The sequence below is a fragment of the Festucalex cinctus genome, chromosome 6 (assembly GCF_051991245.1).
Source record: "Festucalex cinctus isolate MCC-2025b chromosome 6, RoL_Fcin_1.0, whole genome shotgun sequence".
Classification (NCBI taxonomy): Eukaryota; Metazoa; Chordata; class Actinopteri; order Syngnathiformes; family Syngnathidae; genus Festucalex; species Festucalex cinctus.
In genome coordinates, this window is record NC_135416.1 from 5,406,320 (window position 1) to 5,430,563 (window position 24,244).

At 40.7% G+C, this 24,244-nt stretch overlaps 1 protein-coding gene across 3 annotated transcripts in view; it reads left to right on the forward strand.

Moving 5' to 3' along the window:
- Positions 1-3: 3 nt before the first annotated feature.
- The window catches only part of fam13a (family with sequence similarity 13 member A), a 97,878-nt gene continuing 73,637 nt past the window's right edge, over positions 4-24,244 (forward strand). Inside the window, exons 1-4 of one of the 3 annotated variants that reach the window (XM_077525497.1) lie at positions 4-401; positions 2,214-2,409; positions 3,426-3,635; positions 5,003-5,180. In XM_077525497.1, the coding sequence (XP_077381623.1) occupies positions 375-401; positions 2,214-2,409; positions 3,426-3,635; positions 5,003-5,180 (611 nt within the window). In that variant the 5' untranslated portion in view covers positions 4-374. The remainder of the gene's footprint in view (positions 402-2,213; positions 2,410-3,425; positions 3,636-5,002; positions 5,181-24,244) is intronic. The other 2 variants (XM_077525498.1, XM_077525499.1) reach the window with 2 other exon arrangements.

The following is a 24,244-nucleotide window of genomic DNA, read 5'->3' on the forward strand; positions in this document are numbered from 1 at the left end:
TATTTTCTTTTTCATCGTTGCAACTGCGCATGCGTCGAAAGTTTTGATTCCAAGAGACAGCCGAAAGGCCGTTTGAAGTTAGGACCGGCTCACGTGACCGCGCCTCGCAACCAATGGGAGAGCCCGACTCAGATTCCAGCCCAAGAGGCCAAAGACGAGAGGGAGGAAGCGATACAATGATAATAATGGAAAAACTAGCGACATAACTTTACCGGCATCTTTTGTCACACTTCTCTGCCTTTTCGCGTCGCTATGGGGTAACTTAATGGTGCATTTAGGTGCGAAAATGACATCATTTGTGTAAGAAAGTTTACTCCGGACGACTTGAAGGAGAGACGCATTTCTCCCCCCACATCCTCACCTTATGTGGAAGAATGGGAGCTGGAGCGCTGACCATCTGTGTGAGTAAAATATTACATTTTAACGTATTATAGATGTCTTCCGTGACTGCGTGGTGGAACTTTCTTACAGTGGTGTGCTCTTGTAATGATGCGTAATGATGTTCGAAATAGCGTTTGCGTTAAAAAAACAAACAAACGCCTTTCTCTTTGACGTGACGTCATCAACCAGACACCAGAAAGTGGACAAAACCGCATTCTTCCATTGATGTAGTTTTTTTTTTTCCCCATGGAGCACACTCAGCACTCTGTCACTCTGTGACATAACAAAAAGTAGGACCAGCACATCATTGTATCTCATTTTGTATCGTCCTTAGAAAAGTGTGCAGTTAATGGTCATCAAATGCATGCCAAAGATGGTGGCGAAAAAACAACATATGAAGACAGGGATGCCCATTTGACTAAAAGTGACTTATAATTAACCAAATAATGTTTTTGGATTCTTTTGAGGTGCCAAAAATAAAAATGAAATTCAAATACAACCCCCAACAATGAAAGCCATTTTGTAAGCCATTTTAAGCACATAAAAATGTAAACATTCAAATAACCTGATTTCAACCCAATAGAGCATGCATTGCAACTACTGACGAGAAACAAACAAGTAGTGGCAATTGCTTTCCTCATAGGGTAAAACAACCTTGCATGGCTACAGCTACAGGCAAATTAATGCTTACAAATTATTATGTTGCTACAATTCCACATGGAGTATGAAATTCTTCTGACTCGACAGTGAGGCATTAAACCTCATGCGGGGGGGAAAAAAAACCTCATGCGGAATCCCTGTTCACATGGATGCCGTCCCTCCACTGCTTGGCCCTCTAGTCACTACAAAGCATGCTTGGAAAATCCTCTCTGATACTGGTGTTGATTGCGGAAGTGTGTCGTGTTTATCATAGCATATACCACCGTCAAAGCCCACTCGGCAACATATGTGAGGAGGTGGGGGGTCGGACTCGGGGGTATGGGAGGCAGTTTAAGCAGCTGACCCTGGGTGGGCCATAAGCCACTATTGTAAGCCACAGCAAGGGTCCGCTCCCTTGTATGTGGTTAGTCCCACCACTGCTATGGAAACCAAGTGTGACAGACTCTGAAGCAGTCTATTCAAGTTTAATGATTCCAATTTTCCCCGTTGACTTGATGAAGTTAACCTGGGCTGTTTTGGTGTTTTTGCAGCGGTTAAGTTCTTTTACATATACCAAAATATATATACACTTAAATCTTAAATTAATAAAATAAAAAAAAAGTAGTTTAACCAATCATGCACAATTTCCATGTTGCTGTTAACAATATACAGTACATAGCACAAAAAAAAAGGGCCAAGAGTTGGGTCCTTGCTGTGCTAATGTAAACAAATGTGAGAGGCATGCTTGTAAAGTGTGTTTGCACACAAGCACAAATTGAGACAAGATAGACATAACAGCTGCTTAATATTTACCCATGGAATCTAATGACCACTGGTGGTTGTTTGATGAGGTCTTTAAATTGCACAGTGCATCAGATTAGTATTAACAGCATTTTTCACATTTTGTTAGCTTGCATTGTGAATATTTTCCAGATGCACTGCATGCTAGTGCGAACCCCTAATGAGACATTCAGCCTCTTCTGCACGCTTTCAGCATCTTTCACCTCCCTCGAGGGCTTCTCTATAAGTGTCTGTGTGGAACACATTTAATGTGTTGCATGGTAACCCGAGATCTGTCGTAGCAACGCTCACAGTCCCGCTCTCCTTGTTCTCCTCTTACCGGCACGCGGGTGCAGCATGGCCAAGGTCAGCTTCTTCGTCGTCTTCTTTACTAACCGCCGTTCTGTGTGCAGCAAAACAAAGCGGCGGTGCAGGTGAAGGAGGACATGAAGAAGATGGTCCAGATGCCTGTCCTGAGAGCACTCACGCTGGTGGCCAAGCACGACAGGATGTTCGGGGCATCTCTTGCCGAGCTAGAAGAGAGGGGCCTGACGGAGGACGGCGTGCCCCTGGTAGTGCGCAAGATGGTGGAGCACCTGCGCAGCAATGGTGAGGCAAAAAAGTAGCGATTCATTTTGGCTGGCATAGCCCCACTAGGGTCACAGGGTGCTCGAGCACTGGGCTAAACTCACATTGGGGGAGTGGGGGTTGGGGGGGTATTTCACTGCATATTTTCGACAGTGGACAGTTTTATTTAGGTTTTTCAAGGCAGTTACAGTGTGAACTGTTTATGTTTGAGCACTAGTTTGTTTATTTTATCAGCCATTTTTAAATTTATTCTCAGTTTTAGTACAGTTTCAACCATGCTTTTTATCATAGTAAGTCAACCTCATCCCGTTTTTATTTAGTAAATTTTTAGTCGACTATAAATCCAGCATTTTAGTCTTTATTTTAGTCCAAGAAAACATCATTTTATTGTATAGTTTTAGTCAACAAAAACTGTCAACGTTTTAGTCAGGACAGTCATTTTACCCATGTATATATTTTTTGTCAGTAGTTAATATTGAACATTTCGGATCTAAAACTGTTTCACATGAAATGTTCTCTCATCTTTTTGATGAAAAACAACTTCATGCACAATTACAGTACCGTATATCAACAAGTGGTTATTATGGCTCCATGTTGTGAGCTAGTAGTTAGCGGTCGGATTAACATTACGTTATAACTATAATTTACTTTATTTTATTTTACTTTTATTTAAACCTTTAACCGCGAATCCACCCCGTTTCTGTCGTGTGTTTGTGCATGTTTTGAAAGGGGGTGTGTCACTGTGTGTCACATGACAGTGTCACAGTGACAGATTAGCAGAGACAAGATTTTACAAAATCATAATAATTTTCATCTCGTTGTTGTTCATGAACTAAAATGTCCACAGATTTTAGTCCAGTTTTTATGAAGTGAAGTACATTTTCATTTCGTCTTCCTTAGTCGACGAAAATGCATACGGATTTAGTCTTAGTTATTGTTTATTAATGAGGGTTTTAGTCCTGTGAAAAATACGTGTTGACGAAATAATTTTTGACGAAATTAACACTATAAAACGGTGATGATTGTGACCCCCACAGCGCTGCAGCAGGAAGGTTTGTTCCGGGTGAACGGCAACGTGCGCGCCATTGAGGCCCTGCGGCAGCGCCTGGAAAGCGATCAGGAAGCGGACATCGGCAGCGACACGGACACGTGTACGGTGGCCAGCCTGCTCAAAAGGTACCTGAGGGACCTCCCCCAAGGCCTGGTGGAACCTGGCGTCCAAAAGGCGCTGGTGCAACACTACCAAGGTGAGGGAAAGATTTGCTTGGTTTGTTTGGTGGGTTTGAATTCATCTGTAGGAGCTGACATTTTGTATCATACACAACAAGACTAAAGGAAGTCTGGTGGGATACATGTTCGTCTACAACTGTGTAATTTTAGTTAAATATCATTCTCCACTTGATTTATTTTTAGTTTATTATCAACAATATATTTGCGTGTTTTTTTTAAAAATATATAATATTTAATTATACTTTAAATGGTGCAACTGCCATTTTGTGTGCTATTTTATGGCTTAAGTTATCAAACATTTGTGAAGTTGATTAAAGCTAATCATGGTCAGATCTTATCAGGTTTGTTTATTTGATTTTATTTATCATTATATATTCAGGTAAATAAGATTTTTTTTCCATTTGGTGTCAGTGCTATAGGTCAAAATTCTAGAAAATTGTTTTGAAAATATGTATTAGAAAAAATATAAAATTATTTTAATTTCTTGGGGTTTTGCTTTTCTTTTGTAACATGTATAAATATATTTATGTAAATATTCATTTTTTTAAGTTAGGTGTAAGTTCTAAATAGGTATAAATTCAATTAAGTTCTAAGATTTATTTTTAAGGGCTTGTAAGGGATAACTGTCAATTAACCGTTTTTAATAGTAAAGTTATCCTATTTACTTTTTTATTGTGTGTTATTACTGTATTTAAGTATGCAGTATTCTCTTAGTATGTATGTATTTAGGTATAATTCTTAACTACGGTAGGGTTTAATTAAGTTAATTGTAAAAAGGCCTTAAAATGGTAACTTTCACAACAAAAATGGTTCAATGTATAAAAACAAAAACAATATTCTCTGTGCTCTTTTGTATGTTTCTTGTGGTAAAACATTTTTTCAAGTAGAAATACATGTACGTAAATATAAATAAAGCATGTTTGTTGAAAGCTTGTGTAAGAAGACCTCACGATTTCAATAAATATTTTTTTCACGCAAATTTTTTTTCAGTCAGAATAAAAAAAAAAAATTCATGTATATACTTTTTTACCCTTCCCCTTCAAATTTGTGTGTGGACTTCCCTCTCTAAATCACTGTTATTGTAAATTGCACTGGTTCATTAAACAAATTTAGACAACTGGATGAACAATCAGGCTGCGCCATCAGACACGCACACGCCTACACACACGCATACATGCCTGACAAAATGTGCGTCATTGGGCATGCCGGGGCCAATCAGCATACATGTGTTTATCCAACTCTGACCCCGTTGTATTTCCCTAGTAATAGTATCAACATATTTTCCGGCTCTTTGCAGCACACGAATGCTCACGTATGCGATGCGGTATAGCTCATGATTGGAACAGGTGCCTTATTTCCGTGCCTGTGTTTTGTGTGTCCATAGAGTTTGGCGACGAGGGCTCCTGCTTAACCTTGAGGGAGCATCTGAAGAAGTTACCGGGCATCCACCTCAGCCTGCTGCGCTACCTGTGTCATTTTCTCACACAGGTGGACAGCAACCACCAACACAACCGCATGAACGCTCAAAACCTTGCCGTGGTGCTTGGACCCAGTGTCTTCCAGTGAGTGTGAAAATTCAAGGCTTTAATGCGCATAGCAAATTTTGTTTAAACCAGTTATGAATGGACCGAAATGGGATGTTGAATAATAATAATAACTAGAAAAAAAAAATTTCCCGTGGAAATTTTGGATGTGACTGCTGACTCTTGCAAGGCGGAAAGCCGAATGCAGTCTGGGTCACTTCCTACACGTTAACTTTGCAGGAGGATTAGCATGCTAAGCTAACATTAGCATTAGCGTGCTAACTTAGCATGAGCATTAGCATGCTAAGCTAACATTAGCATTAGCATGCTAACTTAGCATTAGCATGCTAACTTAGCATTAGCATTAACATGGTAACTTAGCATTAGCATGCTAACGTAGCATTAGCATGCTAAACTTAGCATTAGGAAAAAAAAAAAAAATTAAAAAAAAAAAGAAAAAAAGAAAAAAATAAATAAATAAAAAAAATAAAATAAAAAAAAAAAAAAAATAAAAAAAAAAAAAAATAAAAAAAAAACTTAGCATTAGCATGCTAACGTAACATTAGCATGCTAACGTAGCATTAGCATTAACATGCTAACTTAGCATTAGCATGCTAATGTAGCATTAGCATGCCAAACTTAGCATTAGGAAAAAAAAAAAAATTAAAAAAAAAAAAAAAAAAAGAAAAAAAAAAAAATTAAAAAAAATAAAAATAAAAAAATAAATAAAAAAAAACTAAATAAAAAAAAAACTTAGCATTAGCATGCTAACGTAACATTAGCATGCTAACGTAGCATTAGCATTAGCATGCTAACGTAACATTAGCATGCTAACGTAGCATTAGCATGCTAACGTAACATTAGCATGCTCAGCTAACATTAGCATGCTAACTTAGCACTAGCATGCTCACTTCCTGGTGAAACAGGTCACTTCCTGTTGAAGTCGGGTCACTTCCTGTTGATATTAGGTCACTTCCTGTTGAAATCGGGTCACTTCCTGTAGATTTTAGGTCAGTCCTGGGTCACTTCCTGTTGAAATTAGGTCACTTCCTGTTCAAATTAAGTCACTTCCTGTTGATATCAGGTCATTTTTAGGTCATTTCCTACTGAAATTAAGTCACTTCCTGTTGAATTTAGGTCTGTCTGGGTCACTTCCTGTTGAAATTAGGTCAATCCCTGTCATACCTACTCAATTGGCCAAGATGGCCGCCACTCAGGGGCCGAGAATCCTGGGTGCACCTCAACAATTGGACAAGATGGCCGCCACTCTGTGTGTGTGCAGTGGTGCTGAAGTCCCTGGCCTAGCTAATCAATTGACCAAAATGGCCGCCGCTCCATGTGGGCAGAGGCCGAGAATCCTGGGTGCACCTCAACAATTGGCCAAGATGGCCGCCACTCTGTGTGGGCAGTAGTGTGAGAATCCCTGTCCAAGATGGCCGCCGCTCTGTATGGGCAGTAGTGTGAGAATCCCTGGCCAAGATGGCCGCCGCTCTGTATGGACAGTAGTGTGAGAATCCCTGGCCAAGATGGCCGCCGCTCTGTATGGACAGTAATGTGAGAATCCCTGGCCAAGATGGCCGCCACTGTGTGTGGGCGGTGGTGGGGAAATTCCAGGCGTGGATGACAACAAGCAGCTCTGATTGGCTGAGGCAGTTGCTGTGCAGAAGTGAGAGAGTGGGCAGAATAGCTCAAAAAGCACCATTTAAATAGCAGTTCATTACATTACATTTCATAAACAAAAATATTATATTGTGCTTTGATTTTTTTTTATTAAGCGAAAATAGGGAATGATCTGAAGAGTTTAAAATTCGAATGGTTTTAATTGATCAAGAAATGTGGAAGTTAAGCCATAATCACTAAACTGAAAATGGGTTACTGTCACTTTAACAAATATGCGCATTCACGCACACACATTTCCTAAGTACCAGGTGGGCGAACATTTTGCTTGCTTCAATTGAGTTCTATGAGAAAGCGCACACCTCGAACAAAAGGCTCTCACGACTGAACGGTTTAAGATACAGATTTCAGAAATGCCCCGTTAGAACGGCAAGGCTTTGGGGAACGCAAGCATGTTCTCATCTTTTAAATCGGATAAAAAATGACCAAATTAGAGCAGGTTGAAAACGTGTGACTTTGAAAAAAAATGACAAAAAAAGGCGGCGAAAATAACATGGGGCTCAATGGGCGAAAAAGTGCGACTTCCCCTCGCTTCAAGTCAAATTAAAGGTACTAAATGACACCTTTGCCGCACAAAAGTGGGTTTGTCAGAAAGAAGACCCTTGTGACTACAAAATATCCAAATTTGATGTTTACTGAGCAAATATTGTGGCCACGGTGACGAGTTGAAGTGAAATTTTTGGAAAGAATTTTTTTTGTCTCTCCACTCTAGCGCTGATTGCTCCACTCTAGCAAACGCAATACACACTAATGGAAAGAGCCTCTTTTTCTTCATTTCACACCCTGTCTTTGAACCCGCACAGGAGGGAGCGCTTACATTTCTTAAAAAAAATTTCAACACAGAGCTAAAGATGGGAAAAATTGCAACAAAATGAGCTAAAAATCGTCTCGGTCGGTCAATGTATGTGCGCGCAGCGTGGCTTCGAAAAAGGTGTTAAATTTGTGGAGGTTTTTTCCCCTTCTCCATTCATTCCTATGGGACTTTTTGGGGGGGTTTTTGGGGAATTGCGTCGCCATGGTAACTCGAAATTCCGAAAAAAAATGGTACCCCGCCGAGTCAAATCGAGACGCATCTTTTGATACCTCACTTGTGCCGGTACGTTCTACGGTACGACCCGCATTTCGTCTGAAAAAATGTGAAGAATAAGACATAATAATAACTAGAAAAAAAAAATTTCCCGTGGAAATTTTGGATGTGACTGCTGACTCTCGCAAGGCGGAAAGCCGAACGCACTCTGGGTCACTTCCTACATGTTAACTTTGCAGGAGGATTAGCATGCTAAGCTAACATTAGCATTAGCGTGCTAACTTAGCATGATCATTAGCATGCTAAGCTAACATTAGCATTAGCATGCTAACTTAGCATTAGCATGCTAACTTAGCATTAGCATTAACATGCTAACTTAGCATTAGCATGCTAACGTAGCATTAGCATGCTAAACTTAGCATTAGGAAAAAAAAAAAAAAAAATTAAAAAAAAATAAAATAAAAAAAAAAAAAAAAATTTAAAAAAAAAAAAAAAAATTAAAAAAAAAAAATTAAAAAAAAATAAAAAATAAAAAATTAAAAAAAAACTTAGCATTAGCATGCTAACGTAACATTAGCATGCTCAGCTAACATTAGCATGCTAACTTAGCACTAGCATGCTCACTTCCTGGTGAAATCAGGTCACTTCCTGTTGAAGTCGGGTCACTTCCTGTTGATATTAGGTCACTTCCTGTTGAAATCGGGTCACTTCCTGTAGATTTTAGGTCAGTCTGGGTCACTTCCTGTTGAAATTAGGTCACTTCCTGTTCAAATTAAGTCACTTCCTGTTGATATCAGGTCATTTTAGGTCATTTCCTACTGAAATTAAGTCACTTCCTGTTGAATTTAGGTCTGTCTGGGTCACTTCCTGTTGAAATTAGGTCAATCCCTGTCATACCTAATCAATTGGCCAAGATGGCCGCCACTCAGGGGCCGAGAATCCTGGGTGCACCTCAACAATTGGACAAGATGGCCGCCACTCTGTGTGTGTGCAGTGGTGCTGAAGTCCCTGGCCTAGCTAATCAATTGACCAAAATGGGGGCTCTGGGTGGAGGAGTGGAACCGTCACTTACCTTCGGTGCCGGTTGGCGTGGGTTCGCTTCCCCACCTGGGAGACCATGTTTGATTGTGTGCGTGTTTGTGTGAGTGAGTGAAAAAAAAAAAAAAAAAAAAAAAAAAAAAAAAAAAAAAAAAATTGACCAAAATGGCCGCCGCTCCATGTGGGCAGAGGCCGAGAATCCTGGGTGCACCTCAACAATTGGCCAAGATGGCCGCCACTCTGTGTGGGCAGTAGTGTGAGAATCCCTGGCCAAGATGGCCGCCGCTCTGTATGGGCAGTAGTGTGAGAATCCCTGGCCAAGATGGCCGCCGCTCTGTATGGACAGTAGTGTGAGAATCCCTGGCCAAGATGGCCGCCGCTCTGTATTGACAGTAGTGTGAGAATCCCTGTCCAAGATGGCCCCCGCTCTGTATGGGCAGTAGTGTGAGAATCCCTGGCCAAGATGGCCGCCGCTCTGTATGGACAGTAGTGTGAGAATCCCTGGCCAAGATGGCCGCCGCTCTGTATGGACAGTAATGTGAGAATCCCTGGCCAAGATGGCCGCCACTGTGTGTGGGCGGTGGTGGGGAAATTCCAGGCGTGGATGACAACAAGCAGCTCTGATTGGCTGAGGCAGTTGCTGTGCAGAAGTGAGAGAGTGGGCAGAATAGCTCAAAAAGCACCATTTAAATAGCAGTTCATGACATTACATTTCATAAACAAAAATATTATATTGTGCTTTGATTTTTTTTTATTAAGCGAAAATAGGGAATGATCTGAAGAGTTTAAAATTCGAATGGTTTTAATTGATCAAGAAATGTGGAAGTTAAGCCATAATCACTAAACAGAAAATGGGTTACTGTCACTTTAACAAATATGCGCATTCACGCACACACATTTCCTAAGTACCAGGTGGGCGAACATTTTGCTTGCTTCAATTGAGTTCTATGAGAAAGCGCACACCTCGAACAAAAGGCTCTCACGACTCAACGGTTTAAGATACAGATTTCAGAAATGCCCCGTTAGAACGGCAAGGCTTTGGGGAACGCAAGCATGTTCTCGTTTTTTAAATCGGATAAAAAATGACCAAATTAGAGCAGGTTGAAAACGTGTGACTTTTTAAAAAAATGACAAAAAAAGGCGGCGAAAATAACATGGGGCTCAATGGGCGAAAAAGTGCGACTTCCCCTCGCTTCAAGTCAAATAAAAGGTACTAAATGACACCTTAGCCGCACAAAAGTGGGTTTGTCAGAAAGAAGACCCTTGTGACTACAAAATATCCAAATGTGATGTTTACTGAGCAAATATTGTGGCCACGGTCACGAGTTGAAGTGAAATTTTTCGAAAGAATTTTTTTTGTCTCTCCACTCTAGCGCTGATTGCTCCACTCTAGCAAACGCAATACACACTAATGGAAAGAGCCTCTTTTTCTTCATTTCACACCCTGTCTTTGAACCCGCACAGGAGGGAGCGCTTACATTTCTTAAAAAAAATTTCAACACAGAGCTAAAGATGGGAAAAATTGCAACAAAATGAGCTAAAAATCGTCTCGGTCGGTCAATGTATGTGCGCGCAGCGTGGCTTCGAAAAAGGTGTTAAATTTGTGGAGGTTTTTTCCCCTTCTCCATTCATTCCTATGGGACTTTTTGGGGGGGTTTTTGGGGAATTGCGTCGCCATGGTAACTCGAAATTCCGAAAAAAAATGGTACCCCGCCGAGTCAAATCGAGACGCATCTTTTGATACCTCACTTGTGCCGGTACGTTCTACGGTACGACCCGCATTTCGTCTGAAAAAATGTGAAGAATAAGACATAATAATAATAAACGCTTTTTCTGGATGGATACTAATATGTGACTGCTTTGCAGCAGTCACATAACTAGAAAAAAAAATTTCCCGTGGAAATTTTGGATGTGACTGCTGACTCTTGCAAGGCGGAAAGCCGAATGCAGTCTGGGTCACTTCCTACACGTTAACTTTGCAGGAGGATTAGCATGCTAAGCTAACATTAGCATTAGCGTGCTAACTTAGCATGAGCATTAGCATGCTAAGCTAACATTAGCATTAGCATGCTAACTTAGCATTAGCATGCTAACTTAGCATTAGCATTAACATGGTAACTTAGCATTAGCATGCTAACGTAGCATTAGCATGCTAAACTTAGCATTAGGAAAAAAAAAAAAAATTAAAAAAAAAATAAAAAAAGAAAAAAATAAATAAATAAAAAAAATAAAATAAAAAAAAAAAAAAAATAAAAAAAAAAAAAAATAAAAAAAAAACTTAGCATTAGCATGCTAACGTAACATTAGCATGCTAACGTAGCATTAGCATTAACATGCTAACTTAGCATTAGCATGCTAATGTAGCATTAGCATGCCAAACTTAGCATTAGGAAAAAAAAAAAAATTAAAAAAAAAAAAAAAAAAAGAAAAAAAAAAAAATTAAAAAAAATAAAAATAAAAAAATAAATAAAAAAAAACTAAATAAAAAAAAAACTTAGCATTAGCATGCTAACGTAACATTAGCATGCTAACGTAGCATTAGCATTAGCATGCTAACGTAACATTAGCATGCTAACGTAGCATTAGCATGCTAACGTAACATTAGCATGCTCAGCTAACATTAGCATGCTAACTTAGCACTAGCATGCTCACTTCCTGGTGAAACAGGTCACTTCCTGTTGAAGTCGGGTCACTTCCTGTTGATATTAGGTCACTTCCTGTTGAAATCGGGTCACTTCCTGTAGATTTTAGGTCAGTCCTGGGTCACTTCCTGTTGAAATTAGGTCACTTCCTGTTCAAATTAAGTCACTTCCTGTTGATATCAGGTCATTTTTAGGTCATTTCCTACTGAAATTAAGTCACTTCCTGTTGAATTTAGGTCTGTCTGGGTCACTTCCTGTTGAAATTAGGTCAATCCCTGTCATACCTACTCAATTGGCCAAGATGGCCGCCACTCAGGGGCCGAGAATCCTGGGTGCACCTCAACAATTGGACAAGATGGCCGCCACTCTGTGTGTGTGCAGTGGTGCTGAAGTCCCTGGCCTAGCTAATCAATTGACCAAAATGGCCGCCGCTCCATGTGGGCAGAGGCCGAGAATCCTGGGTGCACCTCAACAATTGGCCAAGATGGCCGCCACTCTGTGTGGGCAGTAGTGTGAGAATCCCTGTCCAAGATGGCCGCCGCTCTGTATGGGCAGTAGTGTGAGAATCCCTGGCCAAGATGGCCGCCGCTCTGTATGGACAGTAGTGTGAGAATCCCTGGCCAAGATGGCCGCCGCTCTGTATGGACAGTAATGTGAGAATCCCTGGCCAAGATGGCCGCCACTGTGTGTGGGCGGTGGTGGGGAAATTCCAGGCGTGGATGACAACAAGCAGCTCTGATTGGCTGAGGCAGTTGCTGTGCAGAAGTGAGAGAGTGGGCAGAATAGCTCAAAAAGCACCATTTAAATAGCAGTTCATTACATTACATTTCATAAACAAAAATATTATATTGTGCTTTGATTTTTTTTTATTAAGCGAAAATAGGGAATGATCTGAAGAGTTTAAAATTCGAATGGTTTTAATTGATCAAGAAATGTGGAAGTTAAGCCATAATCACTAAACTGAAAATGGGTTACTGTCACTTTAACAAATATGCGCATTCACGCACACACATTTCCTAAGTACCAGGTGGGCGAACATTTTGCTTGCTTCAATTGAGTTCTATGAGAAAGCGCACACCTCGAACAAAAGGCTCTCACGACTGAACGGTTTAAGATACAGATTTCAGAAATGCCCCGTTAGAACGGCAAGGCTTTGGGGAACGCAAGCATGTTCTCATCTTTTAAATCGGATAAAAAATGACCAAATTAGAGCAGGTTGAAAACGTGTGACTTTGAAAAAAAATGACAAAAAAAGGCGGCGAAAATAACATGGGGCTCAATGGGCGAAAAAGTGCGACTTCCCCTCGCTTCAAGTCAAATAAAAGGTACTAAATGACACCTTTGCCGCACAAAAGTGGGTTTGTCAGAAAGAAGACCCTTGTGACTACAAAATATCCAAATTTGATGTTTACTGAGCAAATATTGTGGCCACGGTGACGAGTTGAAGTGAAATTTTTGGAAAGAATTTTTTTTGTCTCTCCACTCTAGCGCTGATTGCTCCACTCTAGCAAACGCAATACACACTAATGGAAAGAGCCTCTTTTTCTTCATTTCACACCCTGTCTTTGAACCCGCACAGGAGGGAGCGCTTACATTTCTTAAAAAAAATTTCAACACAGAGCTAAAGATGGGAAAAATTGCAACAAAATGAGCTAAAAATCGTCTCGGTCGGTCAATGTATGTGCGCGCAGCGTGGCTTCGAAAAAGGTGTTAAATTTGTGGAGGTTTTTTCCCCTTCTCCATTCATTCCTATGGGACTTTTTGGGGGTTTTTTTGGGGAATTGCGTCGCCATGGTAACTCGAAATTCCGAAAAAAAATGGTACCCCGCCGAGTCAAATCGAGACGCATCTTTTGATACCTCACTTGTGCCGGTACGTTCTACGGTACGACCCGCATTTCGTCTGAAAAAATGTGAAGAATAAGACATAATAATAATAATAATAAACGCTTTTCCTGGATGGATACTAATATGTGACTGCTTCGCAGCAGTCACATAACTAGAAAAAAAAAATTTCCCGTGGAAATTTTGGATGTGACTGCTGACTCTCGCAAGGCGGAAAGCCGAACGCACTCTGGGTCACTTCCTACATGTTAACTTTGCAGGAGGATTAGCATGCTAAGCTAACATTAGCATTAGCGTGCTAACTTAGCATGATCATTAGCATGCTAAGCTAACATTAGCATTAGCATGCTAACTTAGCATTAGCATGCTAACTTAGCATTAGCATTAACATGCTAACTTAGCATTAGCATGCTAACGTAGCATTAGCATGCTAAACTTAGCATTAGGAAAAAAAAAATAAAAAAAAAAAAAAATTAAAAAAAAATAAAATAAAAAAAAAAAAAAAAAATTAAAAAAAAAAAAAAAATTAAAAAAAAAAAAATTAAAAAAAAATAAAAAATTAAAAATTAAAAAAAAACTTAGCATTAGCATGCTAACGTAACATTAGCATGCTCAGCTAACATTAGCATGCTAACTTAGCACTAGCATGCTCACTTCCTGGTGAAATCAGGTCACTTCCTGTTGAAGTCGGGTCACTTCCTGTTGATATTAGGTCACTTCCTGTTGAAATCGGGTCACTTCCTGTAGATTTTAGGTCAGTCTGGGTCACTTCCTGTTGAAATTAGGTCACTTCCTGTTCAAATTAAGTCACTTCCTGTTGATATCAGGTCATTTTAGGTCATTTCCTACTGAAATTAAGTCACTTCCTGTTGAATTTAGGTCTGTCTGGGTCACTTCCTGTTGAAATTAGGTCAATCCCTGTCATACCTAATCAATTGGCCAAGATGGCCGCCACTCAGGGGCCGAGAATCCTGGGTGCACCTCAACAATTGGACAAGATGGCCGCCACTCTGTGTGTGTGCAGTGGTGCTGAAGTCCCTGGCCTAGCTAATCAATTGACCAAAATGGCCGCCGCTCCATGTGGGCAGAGGCCGAGAATCCTGGGTGCACCTCAACAATTGGCCAAGATGGCCGCCACTCTGTGTGGGCAGTAGTGTGAGAATCCCTGGCCAAGATGGCCGCCGCTCTGTATGGGCAGTAGTGTGAGAATCCCTGGCCAAGATGGCCGCCGCTCTGTATGGACAGTAGTGTGAGAATCCCTGGCCAAGATGGCCGCCGCTCTGTATTGACAGTAGTGTGAGAATCCCTGTCCAAGATGGCCCCCGCTCTGTATGGGCAGTAGTGTGAGAATCCCTGGCCAAGATGGCCGCCGCTCTGTATGGACAGTAGTGTGAGAATCCCTGGCCAAGATGGCCGCCGCTCTGTATGGACAGTAATGTGAGAATCCCTGGCCAAGATGGCCGCCACTGTGTGTGGGCGGTGGTGGGGAAATTCCAGGCGTGGATGACAACAAGCAGCTCTGATTGGCTGAGGCAGTTGCTGTGCAGAAGTGAGAGAGTGGGCAGAATAGCTCAAAAAGCACCATTTAAATAGCAGTTCATTACATTACATTTCATAAACAAAAATATTATATTGTGCTTTGATTTTTTTTTATTAAGCGAAAATAGGGAATGATCTGAAGAGTTTAAAATTCGAATGGTTTTAATTGATCAAGAAATGTGGAAGTTAAGCCATAATCACTAAACAGAAAATGGGTTACTGTCACTTTAACAAATATGCGCATTCACGCACACACATTTCCTAAGTACCAGGTGGGCGAACATTTTGCTTGCTTCAATTGAGTTCTATGAGAAAGCGCACACCTCGAACAAAAGGCTCTCACGACTCAACGGTTTAAGATACAGATTTCAGAAATGCCCCGTTAGAACGGCAAGGCTTTGGGGAACGCAAGCATGTTCTCGTTTTTTAAATCGGATAAGAAATGACCAAATTAGAGCAGGTTGAAAACGTGTGACTTTTTAAAAAAATGACAAAAAAAGGCGGCGAAAATAACATGGGGCTCAATGGGCGAAAAAGTGCGACTTCCCCTCGCTTCAAGTCAAATAAAAGGTACTAAATGACACCTTAGCCGCACAAAAGTGGGTTTGTCAGAAAGAAGACCCTTGTGACTACAAAATATCCAAATGTGATGTTTACTGAGCAAATATTGTGGCCACGGTGACGAGTTGAAGTGAAATTTTTCGAAAGAATTTTTTTTGTCTCTCCACTCTAGCGCTGATTGCTCCACTCTAGCAAACGCAATACACACTAATGTAAAGAGCCTCTTTTTCTTCATTTCACACCCTGTCTTTGAACCCGCACAGGAGGGAGCGCTTACATTTCTTAAAAAAAATTTCAACACAGAGCTAAAGATGGGAAAAATTGCAACAAAATGAGCTAAAAATCGTCTCGGTCGGTCAATGTATGTGCGCGCAGCGTGGCTTCGAAAAAGGTGTTAAATTTGTGGAGGTTTTTTCCCCTTCTCCATTCATTCCTATGGGACTTTTTGGGGGGGTTTTTGGGGAATTGCGTCGCCATGGTAACTCGAAATTCCGAAAAAAAATGGTACCCCGCCGAGTCAAATCGAGACGCATCTTTTGATACCTCACTTGTGCCGGTACGTTCTACGGTACGACCCGCATTTCGTCTGAAAAAATGTGAAGAATAAGACATAATAATAATAATAATAATAATAAACGCTTTTCCTGGATGGATACTAATATGTGACTGCTTCGCAGCAGTCACATAACTAGAAAAAAAAATTTCCCGTGGAAATTTTGGATGTGACTGCTGACTCTTGCAAGGCGGAAAGCCGAACGCACTCTGGGTCACTTCCTACATGTTAACTTTGCAGGAGGATTAGCATGCTAAGCTAACATTAGCATTAGCGTGCTAACTTAGCATGATCATTAGCATGCTAAGCTAACATTAGCATTAGCATGCTAACTTAGCATTAGCATGCTAACTTAGCATTAGCATTAACATGCTAACTTAGCATTAGCATGCTAACGTAGCATTAGCATGCTAAACTTAGCATTAGGAAAAAAAAAAAAAATTAAAAAAAAAAGTAAAATAAAAAAGAAATAAAAAAAAAATAAAAAAAAATAAAAAAATAAAAAAATAAAAAAATAAAAAATAAAAAAAAACCTTAGCATTAGCATGCTAACGTAACATTAGCATGCTAACGTAGCATTAGCATGCTAACTTAGCATTAGCATGCTAACGTAACATTAGCATGCTAACGTAACATTAGCATGCTAACTTAACATTAGCATGCTCAGCTAACATTAGCATGCTAACTTAGCACTAGCATGCTCACTTCCTGGTGAAATCAGGTCACTTCCTGTTGAAGTCGGGTCAATTCCTGTTGATATTAGGTCACTTCCTGTTGAAATCCGGTCACTTCCTGTTGATTTTAGGTCAGTTCTGGGTCACTTCCTGTTGAAATTAGGTCACTTCCTGTTCAAATTAAGTCACTTCCTGTTGATATCAGGTAATTTTTAGGTCATTTCCTACTGAAATTAAGTCACTTCCTGTTGAATTTAGGTCTGTCTGGGTCACTTCCTGTTGAAATTAGGTCAATCCCTGTCATACCTAATCAATTGGCCAAGATGGCCGCCACTCAGGGGCCGAGAATCCTGGGTGCACCTCAACAATTGGACAAGATGGCCGCCACTCTGTGTGGGCAGTAGTGTGAGAATCCCTGGCCAAGATGGCCGCCGCTCTGTATGGGCAGTAGTGTGAGAATCCCTGGCCAAGATGGCCGCCGCTCTGTATTGATAGTAGTGTGAGAATCCCTGTCCAAGATGGCCCCCGCTCTGTATGGGCAGTAGTGTGAGAATCCCTGGCCAAGATGGCCGCCGCTCTGTATGGACAGTAGTGTGAGAATCCCTGGCCAAGATGGCCGCCGCTCTGTATGGACAGTAATGTGAGAATCCCTGGCCAAGATGGCCGCCACTGTGTGTGGGCGGTGGTGGGGAAATTCCAGGCGTGGATGACAACAAGCAGCTCTGATTGGCTGAGGCAGTTGCTGTGCAGAAGTGAGAGAGTGGGCAGAATAGCTCAAAAAGCACCATTTAAATAGCAGTTCATTACATTACATTTCATAAACAAAAATATTATATTGTGCTTTGATTTTTTTTTATTAAGCGAAAATAGGGAATGATCTGAAGAGTTTAAAATTCGAATGGTTTTAATTGATCAAGAAATGTGGAAGTTAAGCCATAATCACTAAACTGAAAATGGGTTACTGTCACTTTAACAAATATGCGCATTCACGCACACACATTTCCTAAGTACCAGGTGGGCGAACATTTAGCTTCAATTGAGTTGTATGAGAAAGCGCACACCTCGAACAAAAGGCTCTCACGACTCAACGGTTTAAGATACAGATTTCAGAAATGCCCCGTTAGAACGGCAAGGCTTTGGGGAACGCAAGCATGTTCTCATTTTTTAAATCGGATAAAAAATGACCAAATTAGAGCAGGTTGAAAACGTGTGACTTTTAAAAAAAATGACAAAAAAAGGCGGCGAAAATAACATGGGGCTCAATGGGCGAAAAAGTGCGACTTCCCCTCGCTTCAAGTCAAATAAAAGGTACTAAATGACACCTTTGCCGCACAAAAGTGGGTTTGTCAGAAAGAAGACCCTTGTGACTACAAAATATCCAAATTTGATGTTTACTGAGCAAATATTGTGGCCACGGTGACGAGTTGAAGTGAAATTTTTGGAAAGAATTTTTTTTGTCTCTCCACTCTAGCGCTGATTGCTCCACTCTAGCAAACGCAATACACACTAATGGAAAGAGCCTCTTTTTCTTCATTTCACACCCTGTCTTTGAACCCGCACAGGAGGGAGCGCTTACATTTCTTAAAAAAAATTTCAACACAGAGCTAAAGATGGGAAAAATTGCAACAAAATGAGCTAAAAATCGTCTCGGTCGGTCAATGTATGTGCGCGCAGCGTGGCTTCGAAAAAGGTGTTAAATTTGTGGAGGTTTTTTCCCCTTCTCCATTCATTCCTATGGGACTTTTTGGGGGGTTTTTTGGGGAATTGCGTCGCCATGGTAACTCGAAATTCCGAAAAAAAATGGTACCCCGCCGAGTCAAATCGAGACGCATCTTTTGATACCTCACTTGTGCCGGTACGTTCTACGGTACGACCCGCATTTCGTCTGAAAAAATGTGAAGAATAAGACATAATAATAACTAGAAAAAAAAAATTTCCCGTGGAAATTTTGGATGTGACTGCTGACTCTTGCAAGGCGGAAAGCCGAATGCACTCTGGGTCACTTCCTACACGTTAACTTTGCAGGAGGATTAGCATGCTAAGCTAACATTAGCATTAGCGTGCTAACTTAGCATGAGCATTAGCATGCTAAGCTAACATTAGCATTAGCATGCTAACTTAGCATTAGCATGCTAACTTAGCATTAGCATTAACATGGTAACTTAGCATTAGCATGCTAACGTAACATTAGCATGCTAACGTAGCATTAGCATTAGCATGCTAACGTAACATTAGCATGCTAACGTAGCATTAGCATGCTAACGTAACATTAGCATGCTCAGCTAACATTAGCATGCTAACTTAGCACTAGCATGCTCACTTCCTGGTGAAACAGGTCACTTCCTGTTGAAGTCGGGTCACTTCCTGTTGATATTAGGTCACTTCCTGTTGAAATCGGGTCACTTCCTGTAGATTTTAGGTCAGTCCTGGGTCACTTCCTGTTGAAATTAGGTCACTTCCTGTTCAAATTAAGTCACTTCCTGTTGATATCAGGTAATTTTTAGGTCATTTCCTACTGAAATTAAGTCACTTCCTGTTGAATTTAGGTCTGTCTGGGTCACTTCCTGTTGAAATTAGGTCAATCCCTGTCATACCTACTCAATTGGCCAAGATGGCCGCCACTCAGGGGCCGAGAATCCTGGGTGCACCTCAACAATTGGACAAGATGGCCGCCACTCTGTGTGTGTGCAGTGGTGCTGAAGTCCCTGGCCTAGCTAATCAATTGACCAAAATGGCCGCCGCTCCATGTGGGCAGAGGCCGAGAATCCTGGGTGCACCTCAACAATTGGCCAAGATGGCCGCCACTCTGTGTGGGCAGTAGTGTGAGAATCCCTGTCCAAGATGGCCGCCGCTCTGTATGGGCAGTAGTGTGAGAATCCCTGGCCAAGATGGCCGCCGCTCTGTATGGACAGTAGTGTGAGAATCCCTGGCCAAGATGGCCGCCGCTCTGTATGGACAGTAATGTGAGAATCCCTGGCCAAGATGGCCGCCACTGTGTGTGGGCGGTGGTGGGGAAATTCCAGGCGTGGATGACAACAAGCAGCTCTGATTGGCTGAGGCAGTTGCTGTGCAGAAGTGAGAGAGTGGGCAGAATAGCTCAAAAAGCACCATTTAAATAGCAGTTCATTACATTACATTTCATAAACAAAAATATTATATTGTGCTTTGATTTTTTTTTATTAAGCGAAAATAGGGAATGATCTGAAGAGTTTAAAATTCGAATGGTTTTAATTGATCAAGAAATGTGGAAGTTAAGCCATAATCACTAAACTGAAAATGGGTTACTGTCACTTTAACAAATATGCGCATTCACGCACACACATTTCCTAAGTACCAGGTGGGCGAACATTTTGCTTGCTTCAATTGAGTTCTATGAGAAAGCGCACACCTCGAACAAAAGGCTCTCACGACTGAACGGTTTAAGATACAGATTTCAGAAATGCCCCGTTAGAACGGCAAGGCTTTGGGGAACGCAAGCATGTTCTCATCTTTTAAATCGGATAAAAAATGACCAAATTAGAGCAGGTTGAAAACGTGTGACTTTGAAAAAAAATGACAAAAAAAGGCGGCGAAAATAACATGGGGCTCAATGGGCGAAAAAGTGCGACTTCCCCTCGCTTCAAGTCAAATAAAAGGTACTAAATGACACCTTTGCCGCACAAAAGTGGGTTTGTCAGAAAGAAGACCCTTGTGACTACAAAATATCCAAATTTGATGTTTACTGAGCAAATATTGTGGCCACGGTGACGAGTTGAAGTGAAATTTTTGGAAAGAATTTTTTTTGTCTCTCCACTCTAGCGCTGATTGCTCCACTCTAGCAAACGCAATACACACTAATGGAAAGAGCCTCTTTTTCTTCATTTCACACCCTGTCTTTGAACCCGCACAGGAGGGAGCGCTTACATTTCTTAAAAAAAATTTCAACACAGAGCTAAAGATGGGAAAAATTGCAACAAAATGAGCTAAAAATCGTCTCGGTCGGTCAATGTATGTGCGCGCAGCGTGGCTTCGAAAAAGGTGTTAAATTTGTGGAGGTTTTTTCCCCTTCTCCATTCATTCCTATGGGACTTTTTGGGGGGGTTTTTGGGGAATTGCGTCGCCATGGTAACTCGAAATTCCGAAAAAAAATGGTACCCCGCCGAGTCAAATCGAGACGCATCTTTTGATACCTCACTTGTGCCGGTACGTTCTACGGTACGACCCGCATTTCGTCTGAAAAAATGTGAAGAATAAGACATAATAATAATAATAATAACTAGAAAAAAAAATTTCCCGTGGAAATTTTGGATGTGACTGCTGACTCTTGCAAGGCGGAAAGCCGAACGCACTCTGGGTCACTTCCTACATGTTAACTTTGCAGGAGGATTAGCATGCTAAGCTAACATTAGCATTAGCGTGCTAACTTAGCATGATCATTAGCATGCTAAGCTAACATTAGCATTAGCATGCTAACTTAGCATTAGCATGCTAACTTAGCATTAGCATTAACATGCTAACTTAGCATTAGCATGCTAACGTAGCATTAGCATGCTAAACTTAGCATTAGGAAAAAAAAAAAAAATTAAAAAAAAAAGTAAAATAAAAAAGAAATAAAAAAAAAATAAAAAAAAATAAAAAAATAAAAAAATAAAAAAATAAAAAATAAAAAAAAACCTTAGCATTAGCATGCTAACGTAACATTAGCATGCTAACGTAGCATTAGCATGCTAACTTAGCATTAGCATGCTAACGTAACATTAGCATGCTAACGTAACATTAGCATGCTAACTTAACATTAGCATGCTCAGCTAACATTAGCATGCTAACTTAGCACTAGCATGCTCACTTCCTGGTGAAATCAGGTCACTTCCTGTTGAAGTCGGGTCAATTCCTGTTGATATTAGGTCACTTCCTGTTGAAATCCGGTCACTTCCTGTTGATTTTAGGTCAGTTCTGGGTCACTTCCTGTTGAAATTAGGTCACTTCCTGTTCAAATTAAGTCACTTCCTGTTGATATCAGGTAATTTTTAGGTCATTTCCTACTGAAATTAAGTCACTTCCTGTTGAATTTAGGTCTGTCTGGGTCACTTCCTGTTGAAATTAGGTCAATCCCTGTCATACCTAATCAATTGGCCAAGATGGCCGCCACTCAGGGGCCGAGAATCCTGGGTGCACCTCAACAATTGGACAAGATGGCCGCCACTCTGTGTGGGCAGTAGTGTGAGAATCCCTGGCCAAGATGGCCGCCGCTCTGTATGGGCAGTAGTGTGAGAATCCCTGGCCAAGATGGCCGCCGCTCTGTATTGATAGTAGTGTGAGAATCCCTGTCCAAGATGGCCCCCGCTCTGTATGGGCAGTAGTGTGAGAATCCCTGGCCAAGATGGCCGCCGCTCTGTATGGACAGTAGTGTGAGAATCCCTGGCCAAGATGGCCGCCGCTCTGTATGGACAGTAATGTGAGAATCCCTGGCCAAGATGGCCGCCACTGTGTGTGGGCGGTGGTGGGGAAATTCCAGGCGTGGATGACAACAAGCAGCTCTGATTGGCTGAGGCAGTTGCTGTGCAGAAGTGAGAGAGTGGGCAGAATAGCTCAAAAAGCACCATTTAAATAGCAGTTCATTACATTACATTTCATAAACAAAAATATTATATTGTGCTTTGATTTTTTTTTATTAAGCGAAAATAGGGAATGATCTGAAGAGTTTAAAATTCGAATGGTTTTAATTGATCAAGAAATGTGGAAGTTAAGCCATAATCACTAAACTGAAAATGGGTTACTGTCACTTTAACAAATATGCGCATTCACGCACACACATTTCCTAAGTACCAGGTGGGCGAACATTTAGCTTCAATTGAGTTGTATGAGAAAGCGCACACCTCGAACAAAAGGCTCTCACGACTCAACGGTTTAAGATACAGATTTCAGAAATGCCCCGTTAGAACGGCAAGGCTTTGGGGAACGCAAGCATGTTCTCATTTTTTAAATCGGATAAAAAATGACCAAATTAGAGCAGGTTGAAAACGTGTGACTTTTAAAAAAAATGACAAAAAAAGGCGGCGAAAATAACATGGGGCTCAATGGGCGAAAAAGTGCGACTTCCCCTCGCTTCAAGTCAAATAAAAGGTACTAAATGACACCTTTGCCGCACAAAAGTGGGTTTGTCAGAAAGAAGACCCTTGTGACTACAAAATATCCAAATTTGATGTTTACTGAGCAAATATTGTGGCCACGGTGACGAGTTGAAGTGAAATTTTTGGAAAGAATTTTTTTTGTCTCTCCACTCTAGCGCTGATTGCTCCACTCTAGCAAACGCAATACACACTAATGGAAAGAGCCTCTTTTTCTTCATTTCACACCCTGTCTTTGAACCCGCACAGGAGGGAGCGCTTACATTTCTTAAAAAAAATTTCAACACAGAGCTAAAGATGGGAAAAATTGCAACAAAATGAGCTAAAAATCGTCTCGGTCGGTCAATGTATGTGCGCGCAGCGTGGCTTCGAAAAAGGTGTTAAATTTGTGGAGGTTTTTTCCCCTTCTCCATTCATTCCTATGGGACTTTTTGGGGGGTTTTTTGGGGAATTGCGTCGCCATGGTAACTCGAAATTCCGAAAAAAAATGGTACCCCGCCGAGTCAAATCGAGACGCATCTTTTGATACCTCACTTGTGCCGGTACGTTCTACGGTACGACCCGCATTTCGTCTGAAAAAATGTGAAGAATAAGACATAATAATAATAATAATAATAATAAACGCTTTTCCTGGATGGATACTAATATGTGACTGCTTCGCAGCAGTCACATAACTAGAAAAAAAAATTTCCCGTGGAAATTTTGGATGTGACTGCTGACTCTTGCAAGGCGGAAAGCCGAATGCACTCTGGGTCACTTCCTACATGTTAACTTTGCAGGAGGATTAGCATGCTAAGCTAACATTAGCATTAGCGTGCTAACTTAGCATGATCATTAGCATGCTAAGCTAACATTAGCATTAGCATGCTAACTTAGCATTACCATGCTAACTTAGCATTAGCATTAACATGCTAACTTAGCATTAGCATGCTAACGTAGCATTAGCATGCTAAACTTAGCATTAGGAAAAAAAATTTTTAAAAAAAAATAAAATAAAATAAAAAAAAAATAAAATAAAAATAAAATAAAAATAATAAAAAAAAAAATAAAAAAATAAAAAAAACTTAGCATTAGCATGCTAACGTAACATTAGCATGCTAACTTAGCATTAGCATTAACATGCTAACTTAGCATTAGCATGCTAACGTAGCATTAGCATGCTAAACTTAGCATTAGGAAGAAAAAAAAAATTAAAAAAAAAAAAAAGAAAAAAAAAAAATAATTAAAAAAAAAAAAAGAAAAAAAAAAGAAAAAAAGAAAAAAGAAAAAAAAACTTAGCATTAGCATGCTAACGTAACATTAGCATGCTTGAGGCAGTTGCTGTGCAGAAGTGAGAGAGTGGGCAGAATAGCTCAAAAAGCACCATTTAAATAGCAGTTCATTACATTACATTTCATAAACAAAAATATTATATTGTGCTTTGATTTTTTTTTATTAAGCG